This window comes from Cydia fagiglandana, chromosome 13 (genome assembly GCF_963556715.1).
Source record: "Cydia fagiglandana chromosome 13, ilCydFagi1.1, whole genome shotgun sequence".
Classification (NCBI taxonomy): Eukaryota; Metazoa; Arthropoda; class Insecta; order Lepidoptera; family Tortricidae; genus Cydia; species Cydia fagiglandana.
Genome location: NC_085944.1, coordinates 12,260,083 through 12,282,827, shown reverse-complemented (window position 1 = coordinate 12,282,827; position 22,745 = coordinate 12,260,083). Strand labels below are relative to the sequence as shown.

The 22,745-nt window shown below is 37.7% G+C and overlaps 2 protein-coding genes across 2 annotated transcripts in view; one reads left to right on the top strand and one right to left on the bottom strand.

Annotated features, from left to right (window-relative positions):
- Positions 1 to 7,767, top strand: part of LOC134670328 (uncharacterized) — a 147,238-nt gene extending 139,471 nt beyond the window's left edge. Inside the window, exon 2 of the mRNA XM_063528127.1 lies at positions 1,896 to 7,767. Coding sequence (XP_063384197.1) covers positions 1,896 to 1,953 — 58 coding nt within the window. The 3' untranslated portion in view covers positions 1,954 to 7,767. The remainder of the gene's footprint in view (positions 1 to 1,895) is intronic.
- Positions 7,768 to 8,823: 1,056 nt separating this feature from the next.
- Positions 8,824 to 22,745, bottom strand: part of LOC134670298 (ankyrin repeat domain-containing protein 13D) — a 28,986-nt gene continuing 15,064 nt past the window's right edge. Inside the window, exons 8-14 of the mRNA XM_063528044.1 lie at positions 22,374 to 22,491; positions 21,899 to 22,052; positions 20,990 to 21,101; positions 19,425 to 19,543; positions 17,464 to 17,652; positions 10,688 to 15,153; positions 8,824 to 9,739 (exon numbers count right to left, since the gene is read on the bottom strand). Coding sequence (XP_063384114.1) covers positions 17,466 to 17,652; positions 19,425 to 19,543; positions 20,990 to 21,101; positions 21,899 to 22,052; positions 22,374 to 22,491 — 690 coding nt within the window. The 3' untranslated portion in view covers positions 8,824 to 9,739; positions 10,688 to 15,153; positions 17,464 to 17,465. The remainder of the gene's footprint in view (positions 9,740 to 10,687; positions 15,154 to 17,463; positions 17,653 to 19,424; positions 19,544 to 20,989; positions 21,102 to 21,898; positions 22,053 to 22,373; positions 22,492 to 22,745) is intronic.

The following is a 22,745-nucleotide window of genomic DNA, read 5'->3' as shown; positions in this document are numbered from 1 at the left end:
TCCGGACTCGGATCCGGACTCGGACCCGGTCTCGGACCCGGACACGGACCCGGACTCGGACCCGGACTCAGACCCGGACTCGGACCCGGACTCGGACCCGGACTCGGACCCGGACCTTGACCCGGAAAACCACTATGATACCTTAACTAAATAAACCACTATGATTACCTATCTTAAAATGTAGGTATAAAGTAAGATGATGCCAATCTTACTAGCCCTTCCCGCTTAAACCCCCGTACACCGTACCGCATGCGCCATTAAGTGGGTTAGGTTAGGTTTGAACTGCGATCCTCACAGAACCGAACTGCTATCTGAGAAGTGGGTTAGGTTAGGCTAGAACTACGACCCTTATGGCTCCTCTACACGATGGGCCAACGCCGGCCACTCCAAGGGACGCATTTATGCGTTAGAGGGAGCAAGTGATATTGCTATCTCATTCTACCGCATGGCTGCGTCCCTTGGAGTGGCCGACGTTGGCCCATCCTGTAGAGGAGCCATTACAGAAGCGAAATGCTAGTAGAAAAGTGGGTGGTTTTACCTCCTTTTCTACGTAGTGTACCATCTACAATAATCTTTCACCGGCCCCCATGGAAGTCGGTTTTTTTTTCTTAAAAATTATTTTCTAGTATTTTTTTTTAACTAGTTAATATCTGGCGAATGAAGGATAATCTAATCTTATGGTTCGTTTCGTCCCGAAGTTTCTTCTTGGGTTAGAAGTTTATAAATACATTACAGCAGCCTAAGTACAAAAATGAAGTTCAAGTAAGTTAGCTGGCAGTAAATGTGTTAATTCGTTAACAATTACGCACTCGAGTGTATTGTATCGGCGCGCGTATTGGTATTCCGCGTGCGTGTAGCGTGCGCATCGAATGCATCGATCTAGGTCAAGTTCGCGCGCCATCTGCTGTCTGTTCCCGGGGTAAATTTTATTATTTACATATTTAAGTAACGTATTTACGAGTTAAAAAAATCTTACAAAAATCAATTACTCTTATCACGTTTACTTGACAATTTTTTACCCGATGTGGTTTGGTGAATAATATCTGATGCCCGTCAATAGACTTAGGTAATTTACTTTACCTTTGGACTAAGGTTTACTCGGGTAATTCTGAATGTCAAAAACTGTCGGATAATTCCGAAAAGAGACTTTTATTATGCAATTTAGGGTGATTTTCATCAGAATTTCGGAATTATCCGACATTCGGTAGTATTACCCGAATACACCTTAGTACTAAAATAACGTTATAGTAGTCCATCATGATTATTTACGTCATTGAAACTAGTTTGCCTCTTTTCATGGTGATACCAATTCAGTCTAACACCACGCCACTTGATAGAGACTCATGGTCAAGCCTTCATTACCGTCGTGTGTGTGACCATTATTGACTTACTGCCCCATAATTAAACTGCATATTTTTAAAAGCAGTCGTCATAGGTAGTCCGTGGCGCTAGGTAGTGCTCCCGGTACTGGTTTTCTATACAAATACAGTACCGGAACCGGGAATTCCCGGTTCTCACCATACAAACTCAGTACCGGGAGCATTCCCTACGTGGCGCTCACGACAAAAAAGTGTGATATACGGCAAATGATGATGATGGAATTTCCTTTTGCAGAGTTGCTCCTTTTGACTCACAGATTGATTTAAGAAGGGAAACCAACCGGCTTAAGGGGGGGTGCTCCCCTAAATTTGTAAATATTTTTTACAAATTTCGGGGGGGCACCCACGCTTAAGTCAAAATTTTGCATCAAAAATTCGATTGGCTCCCCTTCGTAAATCAATCAGTGAGTCAAAAGGAAATTCCATCATCATCATTTGCCGTATAATTAAGTGAACACCAGGGACTATCATCATAATAAACCTCCGTTTCTAACCATACATTTTCTCTCTTTTCAGTCAAAAGGGCTACAACAGCCCGTGGAGTTGGACGACGGTGACCGCGACGGGCGACTGACCGCGCGCCCCGCGCGGGCCGCCCGCGCCGCCGCAGTGAGCAGGGGAGGGGGACGGGGCTGGACGGTTACGTTGGGTTTACACTTTGAGGTTATCTTGCGTTTTGAGGTTATGTTTGAGGTCAACATGACAATTTTGAGGTTATTTTTTATTGGAGTTTGAGGTTATGTTGTACTATTGAGGAATGTTTGATAATAGGGGTTATCTATGATTGGTATACCCAGAGTAAAACTATCTTAAAATGAAGCCTCCTCCACTAATCAACATATTTAGATATAAACTATGTGAACATAAAAACTTTGCAGAGGGGCCTTTACTTTAAGAGAGGCGTACTCAAAGTGAGACTAGACCAGAGACTAGTATGAATTAGATAGTGCTAAAGTCAAATAAAAAATCAGCTCCTAAAATACCTATTCATTTTTAGAACGCATCATTACAGTTTTTTTTTATTTGACTTGAATACTATTATAGAGGCATTATAAAAGTTTCCTATCAATTGAAGGGTCTGAGTCATTTTTTTTTGTTTTACTAAGCTAACTGTTGAAACTTATGTTTTCACAAGTATCGGAATCAGACAACTTTTAGAATCAGGGATCGCGTCGTGAGATCCGAATCATGCCAACTTGTGCACACACATTTTAAGCAATATCGAATGGACGTTAGACTAATCTGATACTTTGTGAATAAGGTTATGTTGAACAACTTAAGATTGAGGTTATGTTTTGAGTTAGTGAGGTTACTTGATGCTGACATTCATATTTTTGAGAAAATGGCTAAGAATTCATAAGAGTCTTCACACACTTGGAATACCGGCTGAGATAGTGACCTGACGGACTGGAGTATAATGGAATATTACCAATACCATTTACAACTAATATATATCTAAACGAAATTAATAATGGTACTACTAAACAATCTTAATATAACAGATAACTGCTGCGTCTGTCTCGACTGGCTTTTCTTGTGTATGAAACTTATGAAATTGTGTGTTGACTTTTTACTTGTTGTTTTTACCGATTTTTGAAATTAAAAGTCATGAAGTTTTTTCTACTCGATTTATGCATAGATATTTTGTATAATTCCTTTTGTATTTCTGAGCAATTGCGCATCCGCTTTCGACCAGTCTTGTTGTTCGACGAATTTAAAACGAATGCTGGTTGTGATTGTAAAGATAATTGTTGCAGTTTGGTCGAAAGCTGGACGTTGAGTTTTTTATTTTATCGTTTTCAATTCGTTATCTTATTGTTTAGTTAAAGTAGTCGAAAGGCTTAAAATCTGACCACAAAAGACGCCTGATCGATAATATTTTTCAATAATCAAATATGAGTTGTGATTTAATAGAGTGCGAAACCATTCGAAAATGGGTTATTGGATAATATAATAAAATAAAATTATACACGGCAACACATGTATAAATACATTTTCAACTCAAGATTGCCAGGTGTATATTTTAATTAAATAGATTTGAATATTTGTATTTGCTTGTCTGCATACAAAGTCGCATTTTAAGCTTCGTCGATTGCTCGAATTGCATTTTTTTCTGTCATTTAAAAACCCTGGACCAGCTCCAAAATTGTGCGAAATGATCCGTCCGATGTTGTTAGACCCCCAGCGCTGCGGCAGTATCTCTGTTCCGCCGTATAGTGAACTTACCTGCGCTCCGTACATATAAGGTTACGTGTCCAGATATATGGGAAAGGCAGTCATACCTTATAAAAGTTTTAATCAATTTCTATCATTCGAGTTGGCAACGCCTAGTTTCCTCTCTGGGTTGCAAAGGATGTAAGTCGGTTTCTTAAAACATTGTGCCTCTTCTATGCCAAGACTTGAGAAAAGAAAAGAGAATAAATTTTGCTCAACTCATAATAAACGTTTAATAATTGTTTGGTTATAACAACGCCATCTGTTAGCGATCTTGATTGCCTTTCTCATCGTGTAAATGTTTCAAAATTACCACAATATTAAAATAGGCATAAAACGCTTTTTTATGTTAAACATGAATATTATTAAGCTTACAGTTTACGACATTGAAATGTTATACTAACTTATATAGTCTGTGCGGAAAGAGAAGAGTCGCAGAATGTAAGGGAACAGAGGGCCTACCGCGAACCACGTTCGAAGTGTTGCCTCCCTGTCAACCTTACGGACAAATTTACAAGTGCGATACAGAGGCAACACGTCGAACGTGGTTCGCTGTAAGCCCTCAGGGAACCCATACATTCTAGGACTCTTCTCTTTCCGCACGACTCTAGTTCGAACACAACGAAGACACAATTCAGAGATCGTTTATTGCTTTAAAATAAGGTCGACATTTGATCTCTTAAATGTGCTTGACAAAAGTTATAGATATGTTACCTGACAAGGGCAAATGTATTTAATGACATTAATGATAGTAAAGAATTAGAATTGGCTCCTTCGGAAAATGAACTAACTATACATTTACTTAGCTCAAAAGAAGTATTTATATATATACAGTCTATAATTTGACAACCTAGCGAAGTTAGTACATGTTCAACGTCTTTTACATAATATTTATAGTTAGAACACTGTCCGTGAACCGTGCAATTAGAATAATTAGGTACAAATAAGAAAACGCAGTTGAGTTCACACGGCGCGCGGTTTACTGGAAAGGAATTGTATTAATTACCTGTAGGGCCACCGCCAATACCGAAAATCGTCAATTGCGGGGATTTTTCTCTGTCACTCTAATTACGCTTTCATTGGAGTAAAAGAGAAAGATCCCCGCAATTTGCGAATTTCGGTTTTCGCGGTAGCCGCTCTGTTATAGGAAACCCACCTTCGTGAGTATCTACATTCGTATTTTACGTCTATGCGGCCTTCACGTTAACATTTATAACGCTCAGTATATTTGTAAATTGAGCAAATTAACCAGTGTTTTTACGAGGCTTTATTAACAGTTTCAGCTCAAGATTATACTTAGTAGGTACCTAAAGGTTGAAATTATAGTCTCGCTGTCCGTCACTATAAGGTATATCTGTTATTTATAACAATCACGGTTATAAACTCGTACGCACTTTTAAATTATTCCTATGATATAAAAACAAAAGGTGTGTACTAACTTGTTTATGACCATGACTGCACCAAACAAATCAATTCATTTTATCTTAACTAATAAATAGCAACAGGTTTGTCAGGAGCTTTTCTTGAACGAGTAGGTAGATACTTATTTTCCGTTAATGTGGAGGCACGCCTTGTACTGTGCTAAATAAGTTAAATGTATAATAGTAGGAGTTTCAAAATATGGTGCGGTATACTTGTATAAATATAATAAATGATATAGATATTTTTATATTTATTGAAACTCGCAAAACTCGACTCGTTTAGACAGCTTTCCTGTATCTACAATCTTTTCTGACGCAACTATACCGTACCGTGCGTTAATCTCCTTTCATAGAGTAACGTGGCAAATAAAAATGTAGATGCTCAAAAATACCATATCCCTAAATGTAAGGTGCATACCGGGAGGAAACGCAAGTGTAGTCTAGAAACTCTAAATCGAATCATTACTCTAATTTAGAGTTTCTAGTCTACTAAAATTTAGAACATAATTTATTATTAGTTGTGATATTTATGACAAGTAACGCGGTGGAGACTGCGATAGTTCCAAATGAGTGCAATCTGGTACGGACTGTATGTATTACTGTAGTTAGAGAAGAGGTTATTAATGCATTTATTTATACGCGAGACTGGCTGGTTGCATTTGGAAATATAACTACTTACTCGAAAATAGTGACGTTGGTTGCTAGAGAATTGATAATAATCTAGACATGTATTGTGTCCAGCATGCTGTCGTATGTTTTAGTTAAATTAAGTATTTATTAATTAAATTCAGACTAAGGATTACGCTTACATTTTTGGCACTTTTTGTAAAATAGTTAATGTTGATTAGCGGGCTAAGATTAAGTACCTTTATAAGCTTGTGAATAAGCCGCGTTTTCAAATGCAACCCGCGTTTCTCTTAATTTAAGTAACTTCAGTTAACTTGAGACAACTTGTGGCGTACTTAAAAGTTCGTTGAAACGGACTTATGCTTGTAGAAGTTTATCACAAGTTTTCTCCAATATTGCGTGCGGAGAGTTGATAAGTTGTATTGAAGTGGACAAGCTCTCTGATAAGAAAACTTCTCGCCAAGTTTCAAAGTTACTTAAGTAGATACTTATCAAGAAATATTACTTTCTCTATATTCATTTGTTATTGTTTTATTACATTTAAAAGTATTACTTTGGTTCGGGCGCACTACTGTAACGCCGCTCAAAAGATAGCGTACGTTTTGATCGATTTCATATCCCCAATCAAGCACTTTACACATTGCGATTCAAATAAAATACCTATCCTTATTGGCACTTTTCGCATTATATGTGCTATACATACGTAGACGAATTTGAGGGTACGTCACAAGTTGCAGCCGGTCCGAATGCAGCGTTGATCAGATCTCTTTCACTCTCTAAGTGTTACTTGTAGCGACCGACTAGTGCTCAGTTCGGACCGGCTTACTGAGATCAAACAATACCCAATACCCAACCCACAACGAATATCATAAACCGATTGCTAACCAAAACAGCAATAGACAATAGATATTTAATGCATATCCATTTTATTCCAATGTCAATTTGAAAAATGAAATTTTGGATATTATTTGATCTCAAATCCTTTTACTGTAGATGAAACGATGCGTTTCACAAATTCTAGTGGTTAAATTCTCTGTCACAGAAATTATGTACAAAAAATATCTGTGACAATTTTCAAGATAAGTGGTTGTTGTCACAACTGTTAAGATACTTAAGACTATCATACACTTGAGTCACTTTACAAGGATATTTACACTTCAATTAAACAAGACAAATAAAATTGTATCAGGGGCCTATTTCTCGAACCATATTAGTCTAATATTATTAGTGTGTTGTCATGGCAACCCATAGAATATGACAGTTCGTGAACTAATAATATTAGTGTAATATCGTTAGAGAAATGGGCCCCAGGTCAACACTTCACACCACTAGAATCAAGGACACAATCGTTTCATACACTTTTGTGCAAAAAAAAGCTATTTATTTCGTTATTTTTTAAGTTTTCGATGATTTTAATTGTTCTCGTTACTTTCCTTGGGAATCTTTATCGAGTAGTATTAGTAAGTACAATTTTTGAGCAGTAACGGGCCCGGGCGCCGGTGGTCACCGGGTACTTTTCTAGTGTACAATTCCATTTTTTCTAAACAGCTAAATGTGCGCTTGATGATAATCTAAGGTGGTAGTGGTACCTTCAAATTTTCAAAAGTCTGTAACTGCGATGTTCAATATCAATAGAGTCCTTTTACGACATGAATAGCGCTGCAACAGTAAATATCGGTTTTCCTAGGATAGCGGTGCCGTCATATAGCGGTCGTCTTCATACTAAATAATATGGATGTCTTAGTATTTGTATGGAGACGGCCACTATACGACGGCACCGCTATCCTAAGAAACCAGAGCATAAGGGACTGTTTTCTACAATCTATTATAATTCTACATATTTTGATAATTCTGCAATTTGTGGTTCCTAAAATGTATCGGTACCGCCCACAACCTCTTAGATATCTCGTGTAGCGACCGGGCCCTCATCGTTAATATAGTCGTGGTATTCACTAATCCAAAAGTTTCCTGATGTAATTTATTGAGTCGGATTAAAAAAATACGCTTCTAAAGTGTACTATGACATATGTAAATATAGGACAAACTAATATTATAATAGTGAATGTTGTAATTTGTATATAAGTAACGAAAATTAAATTTTAAATACATAGATAACATTGTGCGTATTTATTTACTTTTATTTCAGCCTATAATATTCACATACTTAGAGTGACATTCCATTTCCAACTGCAGCTGCAATACTGTTCATTTTACTATGGAAACGCGTCGCTGTCATTGTCAATTTCCATAGAAAATGAACAGTGTTGCAGCTGCAATTGGAAATGGAATGTCACTTTTAGTCGTTGTAAGTTAAGAAGTCAATTTTGACAGATATGTATTATTGACAGTTATATTTACGAAGACTATGACCTACCGTTTAACTGATACATAATTGACTCCTTAACTTAAAGAACTATTAGGTTCGGTAACAGCAGTCGTCTCAATACAATTCCAATGTGATAAATGTGAATTGTGTGTAATTATAATATTTATAATGTGTGTGTGATTGAGATGACAGCTATCGCCGTATCCAAGCTGTGTGAAAAAGATTATACCAGAGACCCTTTTCTTCATGGAGGTAATTTTTACCTCTTAACAGAAATGACCAACGGCTCGATTCGGGAAATGAATAAGAGATGCACTAGATATAAAATAGTAAAGATATGTGACGTTCCACGACAAAAGGTACCTTATGGCGGCTGGCGCCGCGATTCGGGAAATTAATTAGAGATTAACTAGATATGAAATAGTAAAGATATGTGACGTTCCACGATAAAAGGTACCTTATGGCGGCTGACGCTTACGTCGCATAGCGCCGCAATAATATTGGAGCGACGTTAATAATCGTAAGCGCCAACCACCATAAGGTACCTTTATCTGTGGGACGTCACATATCTTTACTATATCGTATCTAGTTAATCTCTAATTCACTTTCCAAATCGCGCCGCAAGACCCGTGTAAAAAGTAGGCACGTCAATGGAAGTTGGACCTAAGCATCAATCAAACGTCTAGAAATTTATGACTCCTAATAATCGGATACTTTTCCATACAATGTTGGTCCTTTATATGAAATCATAATAAAAAGTAGGTAACAACCTAAGATATTTAATACCTACCATTTTAGAGCCTTAGTGTCATATTTAGTAGGTACTTTAACATAAAGGTGAAATAAAAAGAAAAAATACTCCAATAAATTATATTCACATAACGAAACATCCGTTTCTAATACTCGGGGGCCTTAAATTCACAATTATCATATCATTATAAATACAAAGGGAAACATAAATAAAATTAAAGTGGATACTTCTTTGTTAACTTGCGCATACTTTTATAGAGGAAGGTAATTTGATTTATTAATTTCCTGTGGGAGAGGCAACGAAGGCCTACCGCGAAACACATTCGACGTGTTGCCTCCCTGTCACACTTGCGTAGGAATTTACAAGTGCGACAGAAAGGCAACACGTCGAACGTAGTTCGCGGTAGGCCCCTCAAATTACGGCCGCGGTTTGCCATATCTCCGGCATTTTAACACATTCACTACCAGCGACCCGCTAGGCTGATTCACTGTTCGTAGGCGCTTTTCGCTACATACGCCGCGATTCGAGAAATGAATTAGAAATTCCTTAGATATGAAATACTAACGATATGTGACGTTCCATGGCAAAAGGTACCTTGTGGCCGCAATAATATTGAAGCAGCGTTAATAATAGCGTAACGTGAGCGCCAACCTCCATAGGGTACCTTTTGACGTGGAACGTCCCATATCGTTACTATTTCATATCTAGTGAACGTCTAATTCATTTCCCGAATCGCGCCGATACGGTTTTTCCCGTATCAGCTACGCTCGTAGCGCGTAGCTCGCGATGGTAGTGAGTGTGTTAAACATGTCAAATACCGAGCACATTTTTTTTTAAGTCTACAATTGACACAATCCTTTTATTGCCTTCTTAAGTAAAAAGAGAAGACCTAACTAGAAATCTACTAAGAGACTAACTAAATAGACTTACTATTTGGGCCGTAAAGTCAAAGTTAAAGTTAGAAGACACATTTAAGACAAGGTTCACAACGAAATATAGTTTATTAGGACATGTAAGGACACTCATTAGGACACGCATTACGTATAAGGACTGTATCGTTTATTATAAATACAGATAAAACCTGGTCTAACTGTTGACGTGTGTATTATTTTGTATTACTATGTTCTTAAGGTATAATCTGGGGGTATTTTTAAGACATATCTGATATAAGAATGTTTTACATTTATTTTATTTTAGGGACTTTATGATGATTTTAATACCTTCTAGCAAATGTAATTCGGACAAGCCTATCGAGCTTAATTTGAGACTATTTCACCGATTCCTTAGTACGATTTAAAGAAACAAAAGGTTAATATGCTGCCAAAATATGCCATCTAAGTGTCCTTTTCATGATTGCTCAATTGAACATCCACAGAATAAATGTGGTGTATTTTATCTTTACATGAAAACGACTTTTTATGCAACATTTTGGATTCCCGTCAATTTCTGACGCCAGGGAAATGACGGAAACAGCTAAAAGAATCTACCGAAATCCAAAGCCTAACGGACATTCATGGCGTTGAACCATGGCTAGAACAGGTCGATAGAAACGCTCCATGATGGTTATATTGTATACCAAAGTCGGGGTTGTCGTAAGTAACATGCCATATTTTCAAAAAGGCCACCAAGCACAGATCCAAAACTTTTTTTCCAACTAAAAGAAATGATTAGACTATGCCCAGATGTTTCGCTTTACGAATCATATGTAATTGCTGTTTACATAGTACGATTTTTTTTGTGTAATACTTATCTTGTTCGCAAACCGTAAATTTTCTTGTAGTATTTGTCCGAAATCGTTGTAGTTACTCGGGAGGATTGGGTAAATATTGTCCAAACCATATGCTTTACGTGATCTCCCAGGACGAAATGTTACTTATTATTAAAGCACTAATTAAACTATATGTGTAATTTTTTAATAAAAACATAATACCAGAAAAAACGGCTAAGTAAAGTTGTATTTATAATAAACGATACAGTCCTTACCTTCATGCGATTACCCCGACATACAACTTACGAAAATCGATTATGCTTACTCTCACGTAACATGTGTTTGTATGCCTTCATTAGGTATAGGTACAGTCACCTGCAATAATATATTACACAACGAAGGCCGCAAAAATATCTGACACGATGTTATTTATAGAGCCATAAGAGCGCGTCTCATATTTTTGCGGCCTTCGAAGAGTAACATATTATTGCGGGTGACTGTACAAATAACGTTAATTACGCCAAAGGAGTTTCATATTTTTCTTCAAAAAAAATTTAGAGAATAGGTACATAAACAAACATATAATGTCAAAATGTAAAGCAAAGGATGAATATTATTTTGGTAGACAAGTACCACATTTAATTTCAATTTGGAAAGATATAAGAATATTTATTGCATAGTTTTGGACAAATTAATGGTAATAACTTAATATTACATTACATCAATAAAATACTTATTGCACAAAAATGTTGGCTTACTGAAGGAAATCACTTTAATATAAGTACAGTCATATAGTATTTATTGTACTAGCATTATCCATTTTTTCTTCCGTATGTATCTTTTTATAGTAAATTAAAGTGAAATCTTTCAGAAAGGCAAACAGACCTTAAACAAATTATTGCGCCCTATGAATACTTAAATAACGCTAACATATAGGAAAGGAAGTGTTAATGTGTGTTCCCCTTAAAGCGTAGGAAGGTAATGTATATTTTTTTTATTTATAACATATTTTTTACAAGATTTACGTTGAAAAAATAATTTTGCAAGAGTTTGCAACACTACAATTCTGACGATTTTTTGTATATTGCTATAGACACAGATTAATAGATTATTCATAATGTACACTATCATTTCATTTGATATTAACTATGTAGTCGCTTTTGTGAAGAAATAAACAACGTGAGGAGACCGGACTCATCCCAGTTTGAAGTAAGAACCTGTTTCACGCCTTTTTCTACGGGCAAAAGTGGCTTGCCCGACTACAGATTATTTTCCATAGTATTTTCACGTGAAACTTACGAACGTGTCTCGCTATTCCATTCAGTATCGGTACAAAATGTAGTTGACCGAATTAGCGTGACAAATACTAACGTTTCCGAGAAAATACGATGGAATACAATTATGCACTACATCAGATCTGTACATGCGTGTTGGAGTTAGTACTGGGGCCTATTTCTCGAACGATATTATTCTAATATTATTAGTTTGTCGTCATGGCAACCCATACGATTTCACAGTTCGTGGACTAATAATATTAGACTAAGATCGTTCGAGAAATGGGCCCCAGATTAGTCTAATATTATTAGTGTGATGTCATGGCAAGCCATAGGATTTGACAGTTCGTGGACTAAGAATATTAGTGTAATATGTAATATAGTTCGAGAAATGGGCCCAGGTCGTAAACTAAATTGAGACAACCGCTCCATACTGAATTAGTTCTTGAGAGTCAATGTATGGTGACCATAATGCGTCTTACTGGTCTATTAGATACGTAAATTGATCTGTGGCTATAGCCTCATGGGGTTCATAGTCCTAATAGTACATAGTCAAATGTAAAAATATGGGTGCACAAATCATACTCAAAAACATGTCCCATAGCTCATATGTCAGCGAATTAAGAACTATGGGACATATTTTTGAGTAAGTTGTCTATACCCATATTTTTGCACTTGACTACAAAATTCCTAGAATGAAATTTGAACCATTATTAAATAGAACAGAGTTGCTTTTATTTTGTTTGATTTTAAAACGAAACAAATTCAATTATATTTTCTAATACCAGGAATTCAAATTTGACTGATCATTTTTCTTGCATGGTGTGCCACAAGAGTATATACTACGGATAGTTTGACACAAAAAGGCAGTTTCAGATATATAAACATTTTCACAGATGTCGCCCTAACATTACATACATGTAAAAAATACGCACATACATATCAGCACGGATTTTTCACGATCAGCGATAACGATGTAAGTATTACCACAGAATAAATAATAAGTAGTACTAGGTACAGAAGGTTCACTCTCTAACAAAACGCATCTATTACGACAGATACGAGCGCAAGCGCGAGCAGGCGTCCATTCCGTAGCGGTACGCGGCAACTACTATGGCTAGACACCAAAATTGGTGAGGAACGCATGTACTTGTAGCGACGCGACGAAATCGCGGAGTGAGCCACGCCTGGGGCCCATTTCTCGAACGATATTAGTCTAATAAACCCATACGATTTGACAGTTCGTGGACTAATATTAGTCTAATATCGAGAAATGGGCCCGTGGTATTACTACTATAATTGTATCTATAGTAGCTTCATTGGTATTTTATTTATATAAAGTTACCAATAAAAACTACTACTTACAGATATATTAAAAAAGAAAATAAGAGCCTACCTCTCAGTATCGCTGGAATCCGTCTAAACTAAACTACTGATGTCGTCGGTAAGTTTCCAAAACTGCTAAATTTCCACTAGGAAAAATTTCAGAAACTTCTGATACAGTTCAGAAATCAACATTGTCCATTTAAAAAAGTTTGTTTCCTGTGATTTTTTCCAGAAATTTCCGAGAAATTTTCCGTTTTGGTAACTTTCCGTGACTTGCACAATGCACATCTGTAGTCTAAACTAACTCTGTATAGGCTTTGAAATGACAAAGTGTGAAGTGCCACTATAAGCGCCATATTTTCATACTGCCCTCCTAAGCTAAAAGGACGTATTTTTCAATGAAAATTTAATGCAAATACCGCTTTTTAGCTTAGGAGGGCAGCATGGGAATTTGAAGTTTATTGGTGGCAAAACCACACTCTGTCGCTTGCCAAGTCGGTGCAGAATTAGCTTGGTAAGTCTATACGTTATTTAAAATTATATCTACAATTAAGTCTAGTAGGTACGCCGATAGTTCATGTTAAAGTCGAAAAGTTAAAATAATAGCTAGCTCACGCTATAAGTTATTGCTCCCATTCTTAAATAAACAGTGAAATTCCAATATTGCTAATATGTCCAAAAGTATTGAGTACGCATTTTCCATTGAAATTGTATGTAAAACATCTATATATTTTTAATTGATACTTGATTGAAAGTAAAAAAGTAAAAATTAAAAGGCGGTTTATAATTTTATTACGTTAGTGGAATACCTTTATACCGTTACCAATAAATTCATGCTCAATTCTTTTGGCTAAATATTACAAATACAAATATGGCTACGGCTAGCTGTATTACGTTTTACGTTTCTGTATACATAGTACGTTTAATTTACAGCACTTTGATATCGAGTTTGTAGAATTCGAGAAATAATCAACATTTTAACTACAAAACTGCCGTGACACTAGAACATATTAAAATTGTTATAAACGGATTACTCACGTACGTATTAACACATTCACTGCCAAGAACACGTATGTGTGTTCATTTTGTACTGGAGACGGGGCGCCCGGCACCGAAAGTGTAAAGTCGAATGAACACTCGACATGGTTTGATAGGCGCACACGTCGCGCGCTCGATCAGTATAGACCGGTGGAGCAACGGCTCCAGTTGAAGATACTCAAAACGGATCGAAACATGTCGAGCATAACAAGGAGGAGTTTTGGCCGAAGGGTGTCAAGTTTCAGCGGTTCCGCGGCCGACTCCCTGACACTGCGGGGTTGTGAACTGCATCGCAACCATGTGATTCTCTAGTGTTTAGTTTTAAAATATATTTTTATAATATGTATGCTAGGTCTTAAGTTATTTAAGTATGGGCCACTATAGTTGCCCAAATAAAGATTTTCATTTAATTTAATTTTTCATAACATGTCATGTCGGATGCATGTTGATGTTCGACATAATACGTGAGTAACTAGTTTAAAATAATTGTAATACAATCAGCTAAATATTGCAAAATATGCATGAGTTGTAGGTATTTGCGTGTAATATTTCTCGAATTATACATAATAAAATATAAATATTCACCAATATTATCGGGCGTGGAAAGAGGCACAATATACGTATTATTGGTGGCAATTCGTCTTCATACAAGCATTCATTTTCGGTAGAAAATATTAGTGAATTAAATATTAAAATCACCTCTAATGTCTTCTACATGGATTTTAAAATTATTTACACAGAGAAACCACGTGACTTGGGTCAATGAGGTACAGTCAGCCTAGAAGCCAAAGTGGCCAAATATATCGTAACACACCTTTGTTACCATAGACATAAGGCTGTGTTTCGGTATATCTGGTCACTTTGGTCGTCAGCACTATATCTCTTTGAAAGAAGTGTCTGTACCACATGTTGTATAGTTTTTTTTTACATTATTTATTTTTAAGATGCTTGTACAAATGTAGTGCCACTAATAGTTGTATGATCACCGTGTGTCATAAATAAATATACATTTTAGCTATATTATTAATAATGTATGTATAGGCTAAGTCTTCTTTTGGTGGACGCTTTAGTGTACCGTATATTTGAGATCTGAAAAAAAAAAACATAATATTAATAAAAATCATTTTCATAACCATTCCAAGAATGATGAAGTTATTATTTAAAATTTCAAGTAAGACTATATATACTGGGTCAAGCAAATCTTGTCAGTAGCAAACGGCGGCAAATTTGAAAAATCGCGGGTTAGCAACACTGTGTTCGAATAATTCGAAAATTGCGTGTCATCTGTGTTTTATCTGTGGAATGTGGATCGCGAATGACAGCCATCATCTTTGTTTACATTCTGAATCGATTCTATTTCAAGAGATATTTCTGCTGTGTCACCATTAAATACCAATATATTAAATAAAATTGTGCTTAATCAAAGCTAAGGTGCCTACAATGCCTACAGTTCCAACTGATAAATCTAATAAAATATTAAAATCCAATAGGACATAGGACATCTATCTGCTGAAGCAATGATTTTATTCATTACATTATTGTTTAACGGCATATTCCACTTCTAATTTTATTTTGAGATCTTCAAATTCACCACACACCGCTTTTAAATTGTCCGTCCATACCATTTAATAAAAATTTCAAACCATTTTCAATAGAGAATCCACGAGTGACAATTTGAATTGACGTACGTGACAGGGCGCGCTCAGCGGAAAAAAAAGTTTTGGTTCGATGTACATTGTACATTGCTGCTTTTCTTAGCGCAATACTACTCTTTGAGTGTTGCCCTACTTTAGTTTGCTTTACATTGCTACTGACAAGATTTGCTTGACGCACTATATGTATTTTAGACGGTCACTGGCTGATTTGACTATAGTTCGTTTTTTTTAGCATTAGAAAGAACTTGCAAGAAGGTAAGCGATCTTGACATGTCTCTTAATTGAAAAACGCTTTTAAAAAATCAGTAACTAATATACTGGGTCAAGCAAATCTTGTCAGTAGCAAACGGCGGCAAATTTGAAAAATCGCGGGTTAGCAACACTGTGTTCGAATAATTCGAAAATCGCGTGTCATCTGTGTTTTATCTGTGGAATGTGGATCGCGAATGACAGCCATCATCTTGTTTGTTTACAAATGGTTTACAATGTTCACATTCTGAATCGATTCTATTTCAAGAGATATTTCTGCTGTGTCACCATTAAATACCAATATATTAAATAAGACTGTGCTTAATTAAAGCTAAGGTGCCTACAATGCCTACAGTGCCAACTGAGAAATCTAATAAAATATGAAAATCCAGTATGACATCTACCTGCTGAAGCAATGATTTTATTCATACATTCTTGTTTAACGGCATAGTCCACTTACAATTTTATTTTGAGATCTTCAAATTAGTTAATCATTTTTATCAACATCACACACTGCTTTTAAATTGTCCGTCCATACGTATTAATAACAATTTCAAACATTTTCAATAGAGGATCCGCGAGTGACAATTTGAATTGACGTACGTGACAAGGCGCGCTCAGCGGACAAAAAAGTTTTGTTTCGATGTACATTGTACATTGCTGCTTTTCTTAGCGCAATACTACTCTTTGAGTGTTGCCCTACTTTAGTTTGCTTTACATTGCTACTGACAAGATTTGCTTGACGCACTATACTTATGAAAGCAGAAGAATATAAATGATCGTATTAGATTCATAATTGTTACATATTTGCCGTAACTTATTTTTAAAATGTGTTTTTCAATTAAAAGACACATCAAGATTGTTTACCTTATTTCTAATGCTAAAAAAACGAACTATAAAATCTAAACCAGTACTTGGTTTACTAGATCGTAGTTCTAGTTATCCGATTATCAAAAGAACTAGGGGTCAAGAATTGATTACTTTTTTTACCCTCTTTTCTCATCACAGTTTCTCAGAATGTTACGCAAGACTACAAATATTTGTTTAATACGATTATCAAATCCTTGTAAAACATTACAATTTAAATTATTGGCCTCCTCTATGGCCTCCTGCAGCGCGGGGTCGGTCAGTGTGGCCTCGAATCGAGGAAGACGACATGATGTGTGAGGGAGACTCACCCTCAGTGGTCCAGCAGCGACCTGCGCAGCGCCTCATCTAGCTCCCTCTGCTCGGCCTCGAGCTCCGCTCTCCTATTCTGCCCTCCTAACGATAAGTGCAATAACTAATTTTGAAATCTCAGTCGCTTGTGTGACATATTGTATGAGAACAAGGTATATTATTTAATGGATAATTTAATATGAGTTATTGCACTTATTGTTAGGAGGGCAGTATTGGCCAGTTCCCTCGCGGACTCCTCTATGGCCTCCTGCAGCGCGGGGTCGGTCGGTGTGGCCTCGAATCGAGGAAGACGACATGATGTGTGAGAGAGACTCACCCTCAGTGGTCCAGCAGCGACCTGCGCAGCGCCTCATCTAGCTCCCTCTGCTCGGCCTCGAGCTCCGCTCTCCTATTGGCCAGTTCTCTCGCGGACTCTTCTATGGCCTCCTGCAGCGCGGGGTCGGTCGGTGTGGACGCGGGCGACGGTGTGGACAGCGAGATGGCCGCGAGGGACGCTTCGATAGCTCTGTGGATGTGTGCTAGCTTACGGGTGGGCTCGTGATTGAGGAACGTATTTTAATTCTATAAATTTTCCTGGAACGTATTTTAATTCTATAAATTTTCCTAACTGTTCTTTTTAGGGTCGGAAACGCACCTGTAGCCTACGGGCTACGGCCCAGGCGTCCATAGCCTACGGTGTTTATTAAAAAGAAAGACTGTCGTAATGGGAATCATCGAGAAATCGATCACAAACAATATTGCCACTTGGCATCGGAATTTGAATTCAACCTTAAGTATAATATGCTCCTCGAAAAATAGCAATCGAATAAAAATACGCTCCTCATTTATTGTATAAGAGATAACTTTCGTATTTTTTTTCCTAGCCTATTTGAGTGTCCCGTTGCTGGGCAAAGGCCTCTCCCCTTAATGTATCATAAAAGTACTACAAAAATGTTGCTTCTGCACCGATTTTGTAGGGACAGTGTCCCTGGGACACCTTAAGCGTCATAGTTTGTAATGTAACGTTATGTAGAAATTATGTTGCCACGTATACACCCTGTAGTATGCTAATTCGGAGTATCTTAGTCAGTGGCGTAGCTAGACGTCGCGCCTCGCGCCCCAAGAGGGGACTTGCGCGAGGCCCCTTTGGGCACAATGACAGAAAAGGGCCTCGCAGGTGCGATTTCGCATACGGCTAGATTTGTTCACGCTACGCCACTGATCTTAGTTAATTTTAAGTGACACTACGAAAGTTATATCCTATTATGTATGTGTATATGGAATATGGATAGTAGATGATAAATAGAATAGTCAAATTATTTCTAAATGATGAAAAAGCACGATAAACTTATAAGCAACAAAACATTTAAAAATCTATTTAACACGCGGAAAATTCCTGTAAATTGTAACACACATTAGTAGTAATGGTTATGATTAATTTATTATGGATCACTTGACTCGACGGTTTAAGATAGGAGCCTAGCCAAGGTGATAATCGCTTGCGCTACGACAGCGAAACGCTTAATGTCTCTCTATCACTTTTAAATAGTGCAACAGTGACAGTTACATTTCGTTCGGGCCTTAGGCCCACTTGCACCATCTCACTAACCCGGGGTTAAGCGGTTGAACCATTAACCTAGTGTCAAATTGTACTGGTAACCATGGTAACTCTAGGTTTAACCGGTTAACCCCGGGTTAGTGGAATGGTGCAAGTGGGCCTTAGGAGCGTAAGCGATGGCATGTTAGTTAAACGGCCTGACTTTAGTTGTATCATACAGAAATATAGTAAGACAAGAGCTCACTCCATACATTAGTTTTGGTACCAAAAAGATTAGTATTTTCATAGTCGACATCTAGCATCGAGTAGCGGAATTATCAGTACTTAAGTAGTAGTACTGTCAAGGTCAAGTGACAATAGATGTAGCACCTTGGAGGATATAACCAACGGAGACGCCATGTCTAAAATTTTCGGTACAAAATAGTCTGCCGTTTTTTGCGGGGGAGGGGTACATCAAATGTATAGGTACGTCATGTCAGATAAACGTCAGTCCATACATATGGTTGACATGAGGTTGACCATTGGCCGCCTATTTTCGACAGAGGGGAACGCCTGTTAATGGCGGCTCCATTGTTAATTACTCCGAGTGTAGCACCGACCGGAAAGTCTAATGCTCAACAACATAAGACTTTCCGGTCGGTGCTACATCTATTGTCACTTGACAGTACTACTACTACTAGTTATTTGAGTACTCTTGTGTTAGTATAATTCTCTATGGTTGTATGATATGATATACTGACTTCTGCAGCTGTCTCTCCTCGTGCGCGCGCAGGTCGACGTCGGCTCCTCCCCGCGGCGAGCCGGGGCGCGGCGAGCCCGCCGCCGAGCGCGCGCCGCGCAGCGCCTCCCACACGTCCACCTGCACGCCGGGGGGGGGCGTTCTATACTAGTGTAGTCTCGATCGCATTTCAACCGTTGTAAAACATGCTAACGTTGAATAATATTACGGTTTAGACTCACTTTTTGTTGTTGAAACTGGTGAGTTTAAACCGTAAAATTATTCAATAGCGTAGTCTACCACTTATATCGGGCTGTTAAACGGTTACATTCTAAAAGGTAGCTAAGATTTATAACTGAAACTAATTTATGACCACTCACTGAATAGCTTAACACGGTCAAACCTTCAAACGACCCGTAGATTACCAAAATACCTTCTTACCGACCGCCTAAATTAAACGGTAGACCTATTACATATTACAAGTAGGTTGTGTTTGATGCACCAAATGAACTTGCAAAAATGAAATACTAAGAATAAATCAAGAATAAATACTTCTTAAATACCTAACTAACAAACCTTCTTGCGTGGTAGGAAATAGACAAGACGTCTGATGTTTGAAATTAAATTGTCATTGAACTTTACTTATCTAATGTCATATTCTTCAAATAAAAATGCCTTTGTTAGATACTCCTGGTTATTAAAATTTGTGGGGCTATGTAAAAGATATGGTGTACAAAACGGAATGTGAAACTGCGGACGAAATTAGACATTAAAGGCTAATTGCTGCTTTTGACAATCTGGGAAGGAAAAATGACGAAGAGCATACACTATCGCATGCGCAATGTGCGCGGGCTCGGGTGCGGGCTACGGCGTACATTATAAGACACGGAGGTACATTTGAACACCGTATGTGAAGAGAAGATAGTGTTAAATATTGGCAAAAAGTAATTATCTAAGAAAGTAGTAAAATTGTTTGTAATATTTTTGCATTCATTTGATTTATTTGTCATTTATGCGTCATTCATACATCATTGCGATTCTGTCAACGATCGGAAAAAAGCGTAAAGTCCCGAGCTTTCCCGACGGATATCCTTAATCTAGCCGTCATGTGCACATGCTATAGGGTTATCACCACAGTTAAAAAGTAGAAAATGGGTATTTTTATTTTTTACTCAATTAACGATTCTTACCATTACCAATCTTCTCTGTATCACTTAAACGACCTAATACTTCCGGGAAGGATCGTCGTGCCTTTCAACCCTGTATATATAATATGTGTTTCAATCTATGAGAGTCGCGAAGTTTCTGAAGGAAAACCAGGACAAGGTTTCAGTAGCCAAACTACAGAGCGGGTAGAGAATCGTAATTTCCCCTTCCATATTATACGGATCATATAATTAAAATGTTTCAAAAACATTACACACAATATGAAAAGTGACATATCAACTGCCTGTGCAAAAGTGACTATGAAAGTACAGGTGACCATAATATAATATTTTAATTGAATAATCTTCTCGAATTTACCTACGCCTCATTACAAAATCCATCTACACGTCTCTCGCTCTCGTCTACATACGCCGCCGTTACCTGGTCCTCGTGGGTGCCGGGGTCCATGAGGCTCTGCTGAATAGCATATTGCAATAAACTCTCGTCGTGCTCCATACTGCATGCTATCCGTTCGTCGGTCGCGAGTGCATCCCTGGACAAACATATATTTATTGTTAATAAATCAATATTAATTAATGTAGCTCAAAAAATGGTATTATTGATTGAAACTAACGGGTTTCATTTTGATAAGGTTAGAATTGACACACTCAAGCACACTCACTCGTTCGTACTGTTTCCGAACTTTATTAGTATTCCGAACGTTGTATTATCGTTAGGGTATTTGACTGTATTTAAAATAAATTATTTTGCACCATACAAGAAATAAAGCACCAGAAGATTAATACAGAAACGTTATTTTTAGACACAATTTCCATTTTAAAACCCGTATTAAAACTATGTTGTTGTCCTAAGGCACCCCAGAGGTGCAAAGGGCCTTCACAAGCTCGCGCCACGCCTTCCTATCTTCAGCGACCGCTCTTGCCTCGCTCCAGCTCAGCGCTAATTTGACCGTGACGTCACATGCTAGTGTTTCATATAAATTCTAGAAATTTTGACAATTCGAAAAAAGAAACTGGTTTGACCAGTAGTCAAATACCCTATTGTGAAGAACCGATAAACATTACCTGTATCCCTTTCCGTGCCGAATATGTTGCCGAACGTTCAGCACGTGGAATAACGGTATGACTATAAATAACGGTATGACTAGAAATAACGGTACCTGTATCCCTTGGCCAGATTGAAGCAGGCGTCGTCCACTATACACGACAGCCGGTCGCCCTCTTGTATGCACTCTACATGGGGCACCGGCGTTTCCGTGCCGAATATGTTGCCGAACGTTATACGGGCGTTCAGCACGTGGAATAACGGTATGACTAGAAATAACGGTACCTGTATCCCTTGGCCAGATTGAAGCAGGCGTCGTCCACTATACACGACAGCCGATCGCCCTCTTGTATGCACTCTACGTGGGGCACCGGCGTTTCCGTGCCGAATATGTTGCCGAACGTTATACGGGCGTTCAGCACGTGGAAAAGGGGAATTTCTGGAAATAATTAATAATCATTGATTAAAAGTAAATAAAATATATTTTCGTGTCTGTAATCGTGAGAAGTTTGGCTCTTGCATATACGCATCTACTGAAAAATGATATGCGATGGATTGGGCGCATAAAAACCTATAAATGGTGCCTGCCGTACGACTGAGGCGGATATAATCGGAGAGGAATGAAGAAATAGTTTTGATTTTAATCATCTCCGCTCGTCTCAGGACCTTACGCAAAAACATCCTCTCCTCTCCTTAAGCAAAATATGAGACGCAATACACATTGGACAAAGATATTGGATAGATGGAATAGCACCCTTACCTATTTTGACGGGGAAGCCGGCGGGCAGCTGCATCTGTATGAAGTCCTTCAGCTTGGCGAAGTGCGGCGACGACATGGACGCCATCAGGTCCAGGATCGGCATTATCTGTTCTTGGAGCTGAAATATCACATTGTTTGGTATATACATTTAAAATAAAAATAAACGAAGTTATCTATAAAATAAAACTAAATTAAACCTAAAAACTAATACCAAAGAGAATTTGAAGTAGTGAGAGTCATGGTAAATTACGTAGCTACAGTTCATTTACTGCCATCTTTGGACAGAAGATTAACACTGTTTGAACGCCATTTGACTTTGATCCTTATTCTTTTACTGATATGTGTTAACTTGTTAAATATCAATATTAACGC